This window comes from Ovis aries, chromosome 24 (assembly GCF_016772045.2).
Source record: "Ovis aries strain OAR_USU_Benz2616 breed Rambouillet chromosome 24, ARS-UI_Ramb_v3.0, whole genome shotgun sequence".
In the NCBI taxonomy this organism is placed as follows: Eukaryota; Metazoa; Chordata; class Mammalia; order Artiodactyla; family Bovidae; genus Ovis; species Ovis aries.
In genome coordinates, this window is record NC_056077.1 from 1,284,283 (window position 1) to 1,301,189 (window position 16,907).

The 16,907-nt window shown below is 56.8% G+C and overlaps 1 protein-coding gene across 4 annotated transcripts in view; it reads right to left on the reverse strand.

The window, feature by feature from the left end:
* Positions 1-16,907, reverse strand: part of LMF1 (lipase maturation factor 1) — a 51,400-nt gene that overhangs the window by 26,251 nt on the left and 8,242 nt on the right. For 2 of the 4 annotated variants that reach the window (XM_015104000.3, XM_027961332.2), the window contains exon 3: positions 15,292-15,302. The exons of 1 other annotated variant lie outside the window; for it this stretch is intronic. In XM_015104000.3, coding sequence (XP_014959486.3) covers positions 15,292-15,302 — 11 coding nt within the window. Of the gene's footprint in view, positions 1-9,804; positions 12,999-15,291; positions 15,303-16,907 lie in introns of those variants that run through there. One more of the 4 variants, XM_027961333.3, reaches the window with a different exon arrangement.

Sequence of the window (16,907 nt, forward strand, 5' to 3'; positions counted from 1 at the left end):
CACAAACGCGACACACAGAATTTTAATGTGCTGCTTGAGTGACACCCATCAAAGCGACGTGCGAACGGCGGCGCCCAGAGAGCTGCTAAGTGCCGGGAAGCAGGTGACGGGCCTGCTGCCCCCCCCAGGGATGCACGTGTCACCTGCCCTCCCGCCTGCTCCCTGCTCCCGGAACCTGCCTCGCCCTGCGGGGCGTGGGCACCCCATCTCGCCCTCCAGGCCGAGGCCTGCTGCCGTCAGTGCTCGCCGGCACCCACCTGCTCTGCTTCCTCTGCCGGGTCAGCAGCTGCGGCGCACACAAGGAGCCCCATTGTTCTCCGCAGCCCGGGACAGCCCTCCTCCAGATGCGCACCCTCGCCCCTCGCCGAGCGCAGGCCTGTCGCAGGGCTGGAAGTTTCCGCCTGCAGCAGGGGACCTCCCGCCAGGGGCTTTGGGGTTGCGGTGAGCAAGCGGCCAGGAACCTACCTGACCACACCACCCGCAGCTCACACTCCTACCGCTGTGGCTCTGGGCTCGCTTCCCGGACGCGGCCCAGGCTGGCCCAGCATGTGTGGGAGGTGTCCTTGCGAGCTTGAGGGTTGGCACCCTACCCTGCACGTGGGAGAGCAGAGTGTGGGCAGCTCCGTGGTCCCCCTTTCCCAAGGAGCCGCTTACCCACCGTCTCAAGGGACAGCCCAACAGGGACACGTGGTGTCATCCCGCCCCGTCCTGACCGGGGCTCAGGCCGGCCGCTGACAGTGGTCTCCAGCTCTGAGTGCAGACACACTCCCTGCCCTGCAAGCTGTGGGCACCTGGGGGCAAGATTGGCTGTGGGTGGGCAGACCGCAGCTCTGAGTGCCCCTCTCCTGGCCCATGCCTGCCGGGGCTGCCTGCGGCCAAGGGAGGCCCACGGTGGGCTGAATGTGGCCCTCAGCCTCTCGGCCAACCTCACTCCCCACGCCTGGGGCACGTGCTCCCCGAAGAGCTGCTCCTGGATACAGTGCCAGCGTTCAGCCCTGTCCTCCAGGCCTCTTATGTTGAGGACCAAGGGTCAGAAACTCTGCCCCCGTGTGGCCTGCGTCACAGAGCACACGGCCACCACGGGGTGGGCATCGCGCTGGAGGACAGACATGGGTGGGACGAGGCTGCTCCTGTGAGAGATGCTTGCTGACCATCGGGGGCTCAGAGGGGGCTCCTGGGTGCTGTGGTCAGTCACCCAGGGTTACCGGCAGCACACACAGGGAAGAAAGGTGACCTAAAGCAGGTTTCAGCGGCCACGGCTGCCCCAGGGCTCCGAGAGCAGCTGAAGCCTCACAGCCGCCTAGGAACTTACTAGGACAGTTACTTAGGAGAGGAGTTAAGTGCAGCAGGTGAGGATCCTTCACAGATGACAGTGCCCTCCGTGGGGTGAGCAGGAAGCCCATTAGCTTCAAGGTCAGGAGCAGGAGACGGCGAAGGTACCTCCCTGGGGCGCCGGGCTGCAGGTCTCCAGGTAGAGCAGCCGTCCGCTGCCACTGATGCCAAGGAAGGGCCGTTTCACACCTGGGACACGTCCTGAGGATGCTCCTCTGTCCTGAGGCCACACTTCCTTCGAGGGGATGGAGGGAGGGGGCCGGGGTTGCAGGTCAGCCGGGAGACGGAGGGGCTGGAGCAGGCGGGCCCCCCTGAGGAGCACAGTTCCGGAGTGAAGGACAGCTTCACTGTGCAGTGTCTGGCCAGGGGGGTGGGTGGCATGGCGGCTGGCTGGACACTGAGCGTCCACCCACCCTTCACCTAGACGGGACCCCTGCCAACACCGCCGTCCATTCAGCACTCCCTGCCCAACACGCGACTAACAAGCCTCCCTTCTCAGTTGAGACAAAATACAAAATGAGACCAGGTGAAAAGCACAAGGGAGGCCACACAGAACCTGAGGGAAAGTCTCCCGCTGGTGTTTACAAATAGCTGCCAGCCGTCGCATGTCAAGGGGACACGCGTGTCTGTCTGTTCCTGCCTGGATGGGGCACCAGGCGGCTGCGAGTCTGTCCAGTGAGGGCAGGAGCCCCTCACGTCTACCTCACACCCCTCCCAGAGGCCCCGTGTTGTGTGGGGCCTTGCCTAGGTCCGCTGACCCCTCCAGCTATTGGAACTGCCGGCAAAGATGCCCTGTCCTTGGGGAGCCTGGGCCACTGTCAGGCCCCAGAGGTACTAACACTGCCTGCCCAGATGTGCAGCCGCTCCTGCTCACTCCCCCTTCCTCCACTGCCCCAAGCTGGGCCTGGCCTCCAGTCTAGTCCCCCCACCCCCAGGACCCCATCTGCTCAGGAATCCTCTGGAGCCAGGGTGAGCTGGGCAGGTCTCCTGGGATAGGAGCCTCCTGGTCACTTCTCACATCTGTGAAGATTTCAGCCAGAGATTGGATGGTGAATTTGAAAGAACTGGTTAAAGGCTTCACGCTTTAAGTAAAATAATTTTAAATTGCATGCTCCCAGTTAGGAAGCATTTAGCAAATTTCCAGTCTGTATTTCACGGACATCCTTGGGCGCTGCAAGGAACAGGAAGTGACCTGTGTGACCTGCGCGGTGACCCTCCTCTCGCTACACTTGGTCATGGTGCTGGTTAATACTCGGTTGCTGTGGCAACCAGACTTCAGAGCCCCAGGTGTCCCCTGCTGCTCTGGTCCATGCAGGTGTCACCAGCCAGCCCAAAACAAGATCCATAGTAATGACCTTGGCTGGCTTTGCAGGCTTGGGGTAAACACAGGAATGCTTCCTGTCACCGGAAATGAGACTTGGCAACAGAGATTTCTCAGGATTAATATATTCCAAACATTTAACATATATCAGGCTGGAGGGCACGGTGCCTTACTGTTTCTTTGTCTTTTGTTTCCTGTGCATGGAAATTAGCTGGAGCTCGTCTCAGAGAGCCGTGTCAGACTCCTCGCGAGAGGGGGGTGGTGCTACACTGGGGCCACCGGACACGAGGCGAGTTCTGACCCGCTTCCAGCCTGGGCAGGCCAGGCCCGCTGGCCAAGCGGGGCCGACGCCCTGAGACGCTGCTGGAGGAGGTCGGCGCGGATCTGCAGTGTCCGCTTCACGGGACAGCTGCAAGTCACCATCCTGGGGCTGTGGTGCTGAGTCTGGACAAAGTATTCAGGTGTAACTCTAAACACAAAACTTATTCCAGAACAAAGCAAGAGATATGTTTTTCAGAGCGATGGCTTCCGTGAGGAGGCGGACGTGGGGTGACGAGCGCCTCTGACTGTGTTTCCACTCGGGCAGTGCCAGCGCCGCCAGAGGCGGGAGTGAGGTGTGAGCAGAGCCTGCCCTGAGTGTGCGACGCCACAGCCCCCCACCCAGAGCACAGCCGTGCGGGGGCTCGCGGGAAGGAGGGCAGGGCCCGGGGCACGCTCCGTTCTCTGTACAGCAGGGGCTCTGCTCCAGCTCAGGGTGCAGGTGAGACAGAGGGCACCGCCCAGGGCCGCCGGCTCCCAGACCAGAGCAACTGCTGCCGCTCACACACCCCGATATTTTCCAGTGCAGGCCGCCACGGGCGCTGTGACAGCAAGGCTGATCCTGGCACTCTCAGAAGGGAACAAGAGGAAGTGAGCTTTCCAGTTACTGAAGAGGAGCCAAACGTTCCTGGTGCTGGCTGTCCCAACTGCGGGTCCTGAACCGAGTGGCAGAGCGGTGGGGGTGGGAGGGAATGCACGGCCCTTACCTCACTGTCGTGTGTAATGGGCCACGGAGAGACACACTCCCTCCACTCTGGACGGTGCTTTTCACCAAGTTAAGGCCTGAGATGCATGGATGTATCAATAACAGACCACCACACAAGCCTCCGGACAAAGCCACATACACACACTTGGAGCACAGGAAGGAGGGGCCCAGCCACGGAGGGTACGGGAGGCCTGCAGCTGGAGGGCTGCCTGCAGGTCGGGGCCCAGCTTCTGTGCTTCCATCCCTGGGTACCGCTGCTGCTCTTGAAAGAGCTCAAACAGCTCTTCCTTAGATGAAAGGAGATTCCTCACCATCAAAAAGGACAGACCCAAGACACAGCACAGACGGCATGCTGCTGCTGCTAAGTCGCTTCAGTCGTGTCCGACTCTGTGTGACCCCACAGACAGCAGCCCACCAGGCTCCCCCGTCCCTGGGCCAGGCAAGAACACTGGAGTGGGTTGCCATTTCCTTCTCCAATGCGTGAAAGTGAAAAGTGAAAGTCAAGTTGCTCTATCATATCCGACATTTAGCGACCCCATGGACTGCAGCCTACCAGGCTCCTCTGTCCATAGGATTTTCCAGGCAAGAGTACTGGAGTACTGGAGTACTGGAGTGGGGTGCCACTGCCTTCTCCGACAGACGGCACAGGCGTAGGCAAAAGAGCACTGAGTTTACCGGGTGCCGATGCAGCGCCAAGTGCCTGGCGGGGTCCCTGTGGTCCCTGCCCCCAGCCCCGGCCTCGGGCACCAAGGAGGAGGCAGCCAGGTGAGGAGCTCTCTGCGCCCGTTGCCGGGTGTCTGGGAGCTCGGACCTTGAGATTGTCCCAGCCCCATCCTGCCTGCTCGACTCCACCCCAGAGGGCTCTCTTGTAAGGGCTGTCCCCAGGGAGGATGGCCCATCTGTGGGATCCAGGCATCCCTGGGCAGCACCTCCTGCCAGGCAGCGGTCCCAGGAGCAGGCCAACCTTGGGACTGGCCAAAGACGGGTCCTACTTGGTGGGTGGACACCCTGCTACCTTCCAGCCCCAAAGACCTGCACCCTCCTAAATCCCAGGATGCTGGGCCCCGCCCCAAACCCCGGTGGGGCCCGAACCTTGCCTGCGCTCCACCTTCGCCTCCTTGCTGAGACTCTGAGACTCGCTCCAGGGCATGAAGCCCCTCCTGTGAGGTGAAGACACTCCTTCAGCCTGGACAACCACCAACAGGGCTTTTAGAAGCTCTTGTGGATAACCCTGGCCCAGCTCACATCCACTCACCTTTGATTTCACTTATTAAAGCTAACTTACTAAAACTAACATATTCATCCTTAACAGAAAGCAAAAACATTTAGCGAAGATAACTCAGAACCAGAAAGAAGCAGGAAGCGACCTGCTCACCCAGAGGTAAGTCTGGTTAACTCCTTGGTCATGGATTTCAAAACAGCTTCTAGAGGCAAGATGGAATAGAGGGCACACTGCCTAACACGGCGAGAACGTGGCCTTGCACGCTGAGCAGCACTGTGCTGAGCGACCCTTATCACGGAGTAACGAGAGCAGAAGCAGCGTGTATGCAACCAGCTCCCCACCGGAGCCTCTGACGCCCCCAAAGTGGGGCGCCCACCCCCACCTTCTGGTCCTGCTGCAGGAGCTGGGGGGCAGGCCACCAGAGGTGCACAACGTGCTCCAAAGGGGCGGCCACCAGCCTGCCCAGTCCTGAGAAAACAGCAGACAAGCCCAATTTAGTCTCCAGTCCAGCTGCAGTGTCCAGGGCTGGCTCAGTAAGATGTCCATGGAGGGGCTGGGCGGAAGTCTCCAGGGACTCTGAACAGACGGGGAAGCCACGTCAGATCTCTTTGAGGCCGTGTTGACGCTTTTCATCAGGATAAGCTGCCTGGAGGGTGGACTTGGGGGCTTTGCCTCAGCCGCCCCCCAACAATGCGTGGCTGGGGCTGTGGCCCATCCCACTGCCGACTGGGCTGCTGCTCAGGGGCTCTGCCTGCAGGGGTTCCACCCAGTGTTCCATCTGGGTCCAGCCCAAGACCTGGCCTTTGTGCAGAGCTCGAGGCAGCCCCTGAGCTCCGGACACCTCACGGCAAGCGCAGCTGCTCCACAGACACTCAGGACACGAGGACTCGGGGCTCTCGACATGACGCACAAGCACACCACCAGCCCGGCTTCTGAGCCAGGTGCCCGGAGCCCCACTGAGGCTCCTGTCTAGGGGGCTGCCCGCTGCTGCCCGTGACCACTCAGAGGACCTGAGCTCCACGCCCCCTGCAGGCTCGGAGCTGAGACGCGCTCCAGCAGGAACCAGGCTGACGCGCTGTGGGGAGGGTTTTGGCACCCACCAAAGACCTACGTCACAGGTAGTGGGGGTGGAGGCCAGAGGGGGAGAGCAGTCCCTGCTGAGGCCCACCTGGGTCCATGGACACCACGCAGGTTTCACCCCTGAATCCAGTCTGTCTTCTGAATGCTCAAAAGACAGGCGTTGAGGCTGAAGCCAAATGGAAAACCATCAACTGGACATGAACTGGAGACGAGCCAGCATCCCATGATGAGTGCAGAACCCTGGGTTAAGGAGGTGGCCCCTCCCCGGTAAGTGGAGGCTGTGGCCACCAGGCCTGCTGGACACGCTGGGAGCTGCTCACGGGAGGAAACTGTGCTGGCGCCGGTCTCCGTTCAGCGGGCCCACCCAGACAAGAGCTGCTATTGTGACAGCAGCAAAGCACAGCTTCCTCATTTAAAATCGCTGTTTCAAGATATCAAAAGGAACTGGTGCACAACTGCCAACCCAGGCCGACCTAACAACGCCTCTCCCTGCGCTGGCGGAGGGCAGGCTTGCCGACGCTGTGTTCCTCCCGCGCCCAACAACGGGGGCGTGGAGCCAGATGCTCCAGGGACACACTGGAGCACCCGCGGTGGGCTCAGAGACCAGGGCCTTCTCTGCAGGCCGCAGTGGGCTCACTGAGACCAAAGCCTTCGCTCGCTCCTCAGAGCCTTCCAGGCTCAGGACACAGGCCTGTCCCTGGCACGGCAGCAGCACTGGGGTGATGGGAATGAAGCCTGCCTGTTGGCCTCGCCTCAGACAGGTGACGATCAATGCTGAGGAAACAAGGACAAGGGCCATCTCGCCAGCTGCTTTTAGCTGTTCTGTGCAAATCTGATCAAAGAAAGGGTTTCTTAAAAACGACCCTGAGGGTGCACTCCAAGACACCCCGGGGAGGAGGCGGTGGGGACGTGCTGCGCCTCTGGCCTCACCCCGGCACAGTGAGGCTCCTGCCCCCAGACCACAAGGGCTCTGGGATGAACAGGGCAGCGAGTCATCAGTGGTGCCTGGTCGGACAGAACGTCCAGCTGCCCACAACCCCAATTCAAGGCCTTGGAAGTTCGCGCTCCAAATGGTGACAGTGAGCAAGCAGACGCCTCTGTGGGCTGAGGGGCGCTGACAGGCTCTCCTGTGTCACAACAGTGAGATAAACAGTGTCGGGAGAGGCCGAGCCGCTGCGCTGGCCAGTGTGGAAGAGCTGCTGAGTGAAGCGTGATCAGAGATGAAGAAGCAGAGGAAGAGCCAGGCAGGGAGTGCCCTGGCCGTCCAGTGGTTAGGGTTTTGGGCTCTCACTGCCCAACTTCAATCCCCAGCCGGGGAAATGAGAGCCCACAAGCTGTGCGGATCCCGGCAAAAAAAGTTACTAGAGAAAACTATTATACTTCACTATCAGCTTAGCACTCAACAATGTTTACATGGTTGCGATGTAAAGACCAAATACTAACGTAATGACACTTGTGACGGCTGACCTGAGATGGGGGAAGAGCGCTAGGGAGGTGGGAGAAGAGCAGCGGGAAGTGCGTGGACGGCGTCCAGAGGCGACGCAGCAGAAGCACCCGACGGAAACACGACCGGGCAAGCCCGACGGAAACCCTACGGGAACGCGACAGAAACACGACCGGGTAAACCCGACGGAAACAATACTGGATAAACCCAACAGAAACCCAAAAGGCAGAACTGCTCGGGGAGATGGAGTCACCCCGAGAACAGGATGGGGTGAGCGCAGGAAAACCACGGTGAGCTGTTTGTATTACAGGTTGTGTAATACATCCTGAATTTCTGATCCCCTCACACACCTAACTTAAAAAATAATGAAAAGAACGATCTTCAGGCCATACTCTGGTTGCAGTGTAACGAAATCAAAACCTGACCAACCAGAGATAACCTACAAAGCCTTAAGCGTTTGGAGTCTCTGACCCTCTTTAAACAGCACCTGGGCTAAAGAGGCAGCGACACCTGAAGGCTATGAAGCTGTGTGTCTGCCCCTTGTCGGGGACACCGCGCCTCAGCCCACAGAGGCCCAGGACCAGTCACAGGGGGGTGACCGCCTGTCTCCACGCTTTCATTTCAGGTAAGAAGAATGGACAAATAATGAGTTAATCAACTCAAGATCTTAGAAAATACTAAATTCCTTCCTCCCAGGAGGAAGCGACCTATAAAAAGTAAAATTTAATGAGCCAGAACACATTTTAAAAAATCTGATAAATAAAACCAGTTCTTTGAAAGGAGCCACATGGCTACTGGAGGCGGAGGGGCCTCACAGGCTCTGGTCGTCTCGGGAGAGCCGCGTGGGGCTGGGCTTGGGGGCAGGGGGAGGGCGGCTGGTCAGCAAGCATACTGGGGCTGCAAGACCAGACACAGGCCTCTAGGAACCAGGTGCCGATGAGCCTGCCTCGACAGCCTGGGCGCTGGCACCCAGGAGCCTTCTGCCCATCGCGATGCTCATCATCAGCTATACTGTGAACTGAAAAGGAAACACTGGCCCAACATCTACGCGACTGAATAAAAGTACGAGGCAATTTAGAAGATTCTAGACAAAAGCCCTCAAATTCAGGGTTTCTTCAATATTCTAGAATTCTGCTTCTGTTCTAGAAACAAACGGGTAACGAGATGTAACGGGAGAAACTCAGAAAAACTAAAGCCTCAATAATTATGTGAACAAGGAAAAAAGCCTTCAAAATATATTTTCTTCTTGGTTCCACTAAGTGACAGTCACCAGATTCTGCCAAGTGAGAAAAGAGAAAGGCGGGACCCGACACGGTCGTGTGGGGACGCCAACAAGCTGTGTCCACGCTTGCGCGCAGAGCTGAGCGGGCTCCAGGTGAGGCCGGAGGTCAGGCAGGTGCTGAACATGGGGTGGAGAGTTTGGTTCTCCCACCCCAGCCCCTCCCCTGGGCAGCGGGTCTCCCGCACTGTGCTCCCCGTGGCCGGGAGGGGACACAGAGGAGAGAGCAAGGCCCAGAGCAGCCTGAGGAGGCTCAGGCCAGATGGGCAGGTGGTGCTGGGACCCCAGCGAGGAGGGCCCCTTCCCGGCCACGCACGGTGAGGACACAGTGGCGCCTCCTGCCTCCCTCTGGGAACCACCAGCTCCTCTGGGTCCACGGCGGCCCCGAGTCACCTGACCCAGGCTCTCAGTCCTTTCCAAGGACTCGACCAGACATGAGGCCAGAACCACACAGCCCAGCAGCACCCACATCTCTGGGAGGTCAGAGGGCTGGGACAGCGCAGGCAGGGCTCCCTGGAAGAGCGAGCTCATGGCAGGGTGTCCTCAATTGCCTCTGATCCTGGGAAATTTAATCACAAGAAACTGCTTTCTGGGACATGGGGCTTGATGTGAGGGGCAGGCAAAGCTTGAGCTGGCTGGCAAGGGTCTGGAAACGCTTTGGTGGCCTTGCTGTGGCCACAGCAGCTCTGAACTCGAGACTGGCTAATCGCTTCCTGCAGGCAGGCTCCACTCCAGCACCGACGGGTTTTAATACAAACTTCCAATTGGGCCAGTAAAGCCCTCATTAAGCTGTTTTTAAAGCATGAATTTAAGAGAGGTAAGGGTCACAGGGAGCCTTTAATTTGCAACGGCTGGCGGGAAGTGCTGCTGTGACGGAACGGGGGTCAAGCATCCAGGCCACATGAACCTGCGGCTGCCTGGCCAGCCTGGGGGCAGACCTAACAGGTGGGAGTGAGGGCGGGCGCTGCTCTGCACCAGATACCCAGCGGCAGGTGACCCAACTCAGCCGGTCCGCAGCCCAGGCTCCCCGCCAGACCCTTGCCCGCCCCACTATGGCCTCCGGCACAGCCCACTTGTGTTTGTTTTAAACACTGCGACTCACCACTTGAGATGCTGCCTGGAGGATCCGCTGTGCTCTCAGCTCACGTGCACAACACACGGCACAACTCACACGGTTCACCCCCGTCGGCTCCGTCGTGGAAAACACACCAGCTTAAAACTTTGTTCTCAGTAAAGCCTGTTCTCTTATGCTGTGACCTACTACAAGTTGATAAAATATGCCTTTGTAAACAAAGATGAAAACATTTTATCTTTCTCTTTTTGATCCTGCCAGAATTCGCTTTCCAGCTGGCTCTCCTGTGGACTTCATGGTTTATCGTGACTGGATTTTAACTAGTTACACGAATCATCGTTTTGTGTCCAAACTGTTTGTGCTCCGTGTCTCCCTGCTGCACGGTGACTCGTCAGTGGTGCTGGTGGCGTTACTTGGACCTTGTCTCTTATGGCACCCACTGTGTAGCCTGGACGCCAACAAAACTGAGGACGGCTGAACAGCTTGGGGAACCAGATCACATTTAGGACTCATGTAAAATAATTGTGATAGTGTGATTCCCAGGCACGGGAAGAAGCAACAAGGGAAAACATTTCCTGGATCATAGTGGTAAGTAATAAGACGGAGGATCCAGAGAATCTTTAATTATCAACAGGGCCTAACCTGGAAATTAGCAGCTGGAACTTTCAACAGGAACTTTCGCCTGACTCAGGACGAGCCTCCAGTATCCTGGGACAAAACTTGGTCATGTAATGTCTCCCAAATATTGGTCAAATTCCAGATCAAGAAGAGGAAACTGAGAAATGGAGTATTTCCTGCCAGCTCAGTAAACAAAGGCTGTCCACAGTCCTCACCGATTGCACCCCTTCAACATGAGCTGGTGAGCCCCGAGGATACTCAGGATGTGGAAACTCGGGACACTGGCGCTAAGAGCTGAGGTGCCCAGCAAGGAATGATTCCGTGCGTGCAGACTCATGCGTCTTCCCACACAGAGAAGCGCTGAACTCGGCATATCTGGTTTTCTTTAGTTTACAATAATCTTCTGACATTCAGACTCAGTTCAGCTCAGTCGCTTAATTGTGTCTGACTCTTTGTGACCCCATGGACTGCAGCACGCCAGGCCTTCCTGTCCATCACCAACTCCTGGAGCTTACTCAAACTCATGTCCATTGAGTCGGTGATGCCATCCAACCATCTCATCCTCTGTCGTCCCCTTCTCCTCCCACTTTCGATCTTTCCCAGCATCAGGGTCTTTTCTAAGGAATCAGTTCTTTGCATCAGGTGCCCAAAGTATTGGAGTTTCAGCTTCAGCATCAGTCCTTCAGGACTGATCTCCTCTAGGATGGACTGGTTTGATCTTGCAGTCCAAGGCACTCTCAAGAGTCTTCTCCAACACCACAGTTCAAAAGCATCAATTCTTTGGCGCTCAGTTTTCTTTATGGTCCAATTCTCACATCCATACATGACTACTGGACAAACGATACCTTTGACTAGATGGACCTTTGTTAGCAAAGTAATGTCTCTGCTTTTTAATATGCTGTCTAGGTTGGTCACAGCTTTTCTTCCAAGGAGCAAGCGTCTTTAATTTTATGGCTGCAGTCACCATCTGCAGTGATTCTGAAGCCCCCCAAAATAAAGTCAGCCACTGTTTCCCCATCTATTTGCCATGAAGTGATGGGACTGGATGGCCTGATCTTCATTTTTTGAATGCTGAGTTTTAAGTCAACTTTTTCACTCTCCTCTTTCACTTTCATCAAGAGGTGTTTAGTTCCTCTTCACTTTCTGCCATAAGGGTGGTGTCATCTGCGTATCTGAGGTTATTGATATTTCAATTGGCAATCTTGATTCCAGCTTGTGCTTCATCCAGCCCAGCATTTCTCATGATGTACTCTGCATATAAGTTAAATAAGCAAGGTGACAATATACAGCCTTTTCCTACTTGGAACCAGTCCGTTGTTTATATTCAGTTCTAACTGTTGCTTCTTGACTTGCATACAGATTTCTCAGGAGGCAGGTAAGGTGGTCTGGTATTCCCATCTCCTGAAGGATTTTCCACTGTTTGTGGTGATCCACACAGTCAAAGACTTTGGTGTAATCAATAAAGCAGAAATAGATGTTTTCTGGAACTCTCTTGCTTTCTCTCTGATCCAACAGATGTTGGCAATTTGATCCCTGGTTCCTCTGTCTTTTCTAAATCCAGCTTGAACGTCTGAAAGTTCTTGGTTCACATACTGTTGAAGCCTGGGTTGGAGAATTTTGAACGTTACTTTGCTAGCAGGTAAGATGAGTGCAATTGTGCAGTAGTTTGAGCATTCTTTGGCATTGCCCTTCTTTGGGATTGGAATGAAAACTGACCTTTTCCAGTCCTGTGGCCACTGCTGAGTTTTCCAAATTTGCTAGCATATTGAGTGCAGCACTTTCACAGCATCATCTTTTAGGATTTGAAATAGCTCAACTGGAATTCCATCACCTCCACCAGCTTTGTTTGTAGTGATGCTTCCTAAGGCCCACTTGACTTTGCATTTCAGGATGTCTGGCTCTAGGTGAGTGATCACACCATCGTGGTTATCTGGGTCATTAAGGTCTTTTTTGTATAGTTCTGTGTATTCATGTCACTTCTTCTTAATATCTTCTGCTTCTGTTAGGTCCATACCATTTCTGTCCTTTATTGAATCCATCTTTGCATGAAATGTTCCCTTGGTATCTCTAATTTTCTTGAAGAGATCTCTAGTCTTTCCCATTCTATTGTTTTCATCTATTTCTTTGCATTGATCACTAAGGAAGGCTTCCTTATCTTTTCTTGCTAGTCTTTGGAACTCTGCATTCAGATGGATATATCTTTCCTTTTCTCCTTTGCCTTTAGCTTCTCTCCTCTTCTCAGCTATACTACCAGCCCTTTGTTGCAGAACTTCTACATAACCTGGCTACTGCCTTGGCCCCCTTGGAGGCGTTCTCTCAGGGTTACTAGAGATGCTGCCTCCTGGGCCTAAGTCCTAGAAACTCCCGCCTGATACAGCGTGACTCCCACCTTCAGGCTGTGACTGTCTTTCAGGCCCACATCTTCAGGGCTGCTGGTGTTTTCCTCAGGTGTGTCCACTCTGCAGCAGGCCCATTTCTGTGGGCTGTGCATCTCCAGTATCTTTCATGGTGTCAAACACTGTGTGTAGAGAAGCAGCAGCTACTGTGGTAAAAATAATCACCCAGAAGCGCGCCCCCTCCGTGGGCTGTGGCCCGCGCCGCCGCCCTGCGGACCGCAGGCTGCCCAGTGCCTCAGCACGGCTGCTGCACCGCCCGTTAGTTTGCACTTGACTTCCTGCTCCCTGTAAACGTCAGTCTTGTCCCTGCTTCCCCGTCCTGCCCTTGTAGATCCCCTGGATGGGCGCTGAGTACTGGTGCCCCGGCTGCAAGTACACTTTAGTAGGGATACAATGTCCACCATTAACTTCTCAAAACTACCCGCAGTTCACACCGAGTCGCTCCGCAGAGGGGGAGGGTCCTGCCCCCACCCTGCCTGTCACAGGCGCCTCCTTGCGAGACACGTGGCTACTTTCGCTTTAAACCTTCCTGTACTTCATTTTTTAAATCTATTTATCTGGCTGTGACCTTTGGTGCAGCATACAGACGCTAGCTGCAGTCAGCTCGGTTCAGTCTCTCAGTTGTGTCTGACTCTGTGACCCCATGGACTGCAGCACGCCGGGCCTCCCTGTTCATCACCATCCCTTGGAGTTTGCTCAGACTCATGTCCACTGAGTCAGTGATGCCATCCAGCCATCTCATCCTCTGTCGTCCCCTTCTCCTGCCTTCAGTCTCTCTGGCATCAGGGCCTTTTCCAGTGAGTCAGCCACATCAAGTGGCCAAAGGATTGGAGTTTCAGGTTCAGCATCAGTCCTTCCAGTTGCATGGGCTTCACTGCCCCAAGGCATGTGGGATCTTAGTTTCCCAACCAGGAATCAAACCCATGTCCCATGCATTGGGAAGTGGATTCTGTACCCCTGGCCCACCAAGAAAGCCCCTGTCCTGTGTTTTAGAGCAGGAGAGGAGGAAACACAGGTTTTGTGTCCTGGGCATGGCTGGTTCCCCTCCTGCCACCCCTGCCCCTGGAATGCGCCTCCACAAATAGTGCCCCCTGGCCCCCTGCACCTGTCCTCCGAGGTGAAACGCCCTTAGAGGCTCCCTGTTCCCCCCATCCAAAGGCTGGGCTCTGCTCCTCAGTCCAGGTCCCTGGCCTGGTGGCTCCTCCTCCATTTATTCCTGACCCCGCCCCCTGTATCCAGCCCTACCCGTGAGCTTTTATTCCAGACATTGTAGTTTTTTCCCCTGCGGCCCTGGTCCTTTATCCCCTTGTGCTTGGTACCCTGCTGTGGGTAAGGGCGTGACACCCATGGGAGAGCACGTCTGTTGTTTCAACTGTGCGGGCAGCCCCTGGCAGTCCACTCTGGCTGGGCAGCCTGGTGTCCCCTGTACATGCGTGTGCAGGCCTGGGGTCAGCAGGACTGGCCCGAGTGCACAGAAGAATCTATGGCTCCTCCTCCGGCTCCCCCCAACACCCAGCTCCTCCTGGATCCTCAGAACCAAGGAGGACAGGCTTCCCTCAGAGGACCATATGCCCACGCCAGCCTTCAAGAAGCGCTCACACTCACAGAGACCCCACCCACGTCTCCACCCCGACACCCCCGCCTCCATCCTCACCCAGGGCCTCTGTCCAGCGCCGGCCCCGCCCCACGGCCATTCTTCCCTTGGGAGCCCACTGGACAGAACCCAAAGGGAACCCACACAGAACTGAAGAGAGACGCTGGGTGCTACTATGTCCCAGTAATGGCTGCGAGACAGTCCAGGGAGCCCATATGCAGTCCCTGCTCGAGGCCACAAGCTCCAGGTCCCCTGTCCTGCTCATCGCAGGTGGCCCTGCTCTGCTGGTGAGGGAGTGACCTTTGAGGAGTGAAGCTGAAGACATTGACCTCCGACAGAGGCCAGACAGAGAGCATGACGAGGGTGGTCCTGGATGCCGAGGTGAGGCCAGCACAGGAGATCGCCCCCACCACCACCCAGTGCAGGCCTCAGGGCCACAGGGAGCCCCTGCTTCTGCTCCCAAGCTCAGAGGATTGGGGTCCAGACTGGCCGCACTCCCCAAGCCCTGCATTTCTGCCAACTCAGGGGCCCGTGGGGTGGTGCTACCCGCAGAGCACAGCAGGACCTGCAGTCTCCCAGCAGAAACCCAGGAAGACCCAAGCCCGTGAGGCCCCAGGAATCCTGCGCCTTCTGGGGTGTCTCCATGCACGCTGGGGAGTGAGGGCCGGCCTGCAGGGCACTGTGGCCCTCCAGTCACTAGCAGGAACACCAGTGCCGACGTCCTGGACGCCCGCTGGGTGCCCTCAGCCAGCACGGGAGGCGTGATGGGTGGAGGTGCGAGGCGGCATCTGGCCTCATCAGGCAGAGAGCACGGGTGAGGACACAGGCCCGAGGCAGCTGGTGCAGCCGCGGGAGACGAGACCCGCCGGCGTGCGCAGCCGACACCCAGATTATGTGACCGCCACTTACCAAAGGAGTACCTGAAAGACAAGAGGAGAAAAGCTGTCACCAAACAGCTTCTGATTAATGCATCGCCTTAGCTGCAAAAGACTGACCCCGTCTCCAAACAGAACGGGCATAGGCTACAGAGGTCAGAGGTCACATTACTGGGCCACAAGGAAGAAGGGCCCTCAGGTGGCAGGGCGGAGCGGCAGCTGGGGCGAGAGCGGCCTTCAGAGGTCTCAGTGGAGGTGAACCTGAGGAAAGTCTGCACTCAAGTGTCTGAGTGGAGGGCTCGCTGAGGCGCACCTGCCCTGGGCGTCTGAGTGCAGGTGAGGTGAGGGGAGACCTGCCCTTGTTTACTGAACCTGGGGCACACCTTAGGTCCCCAGGTAACCGTCACTGACAGGAGTTTCTTACTGGCCCCACCGCACAGTCGCTCTGCAGGGCTGTGCCCACAGCAGGGGATGAGTAAGTATGTCTGGAGAAGTACATGTAACGCTCTTCACCCCGGAACAAGCTGGCGCCAGCTGGGCTGTTGCTTCTGCAGTGGAGTGGTTTTTCTTAGAGGTTTGGTGAGAAGCCTGTGTAGACGGGGCGCATGCAATTCTGATCCCCGTTCAAAGATCACCTGCGCTTGGTTTCACTGCAAAGATTTCCTTCAAGCACCATGAAAATGTCCTATCCCAGAATCATTCACTTCAAATGACAGCCCGCTCCGCTGAGCAGAGTATCAGAGAGGCAGCCCTAGGGGGGGCGTGTCACACATGCCTTCCCTGAGGGAGCTGGGGCCCTGGGGAGGACACACGTGTGTGAGCCCCAGGTCACGGGAGGGAGCCCCACGATGTAACATGAGTGGACCCAGGACACTCCTCACACCACGAATCCTCTCCTCCAGTCAACACGACGCCAGCACGCAGACCCCGGGATAAAGGGCACGACTGCCCGGCTCAGCGAGGGCCCAGGAAGTGAGAGGACCAGGCACTGGCCTTGGCTGCACCACGGATAAGCCACACGCCTGTTCGGCGGTGGCAGCCAGACGCGGAGGCCACAGGTGTCCCCAGCCGTGTGAGGCACAGACAGGACACGGAGAGCGGTGCCGAGGGTGGGTGGGGACGCAGGCTGAGGAGGCGTTCTAGAGGCAGATGGTGGCTATTCTTGCACAAGTTAAATGGTCACACTTCGCGGTTTGTAAATAGAGATGCTTTAAGACAGACATTTGTTCGATGAAGTACTGACACGTGAAAGGACAGGGAGTCCGAGATTTGCAAGCCCCCAATAAGGGGAGGGCAGGTCCGAGGGGACCCCAAGCGCCTGTTTCCTACACCAGGCACCTTCCCCCAGAGAAGGTAGGACACAGACCCCATCAGCCTGGCAACCAGGCACGCGATGAGGCCAGGGGCAGTTGGGGTGCTCATCCATCCAGCCTGAGAGAGGCGGGCTTCCCACAGGGAACACCGCTTGGAGGAGGAAGACAGGAAACGGCTTGAGCTCTCTGCTGAGCAGGAGCCTGAGCTTCCACAGTAAACCCTTTACAACAGCCAGTCACACGCCTGATGGAAGAAGTAAGTTCTCCCAATAAGTGACACTGGTGAGCAGAGGACAGGAAGGGGCTGACTGTCCGAACCTCACAGAGTGGACGCTAG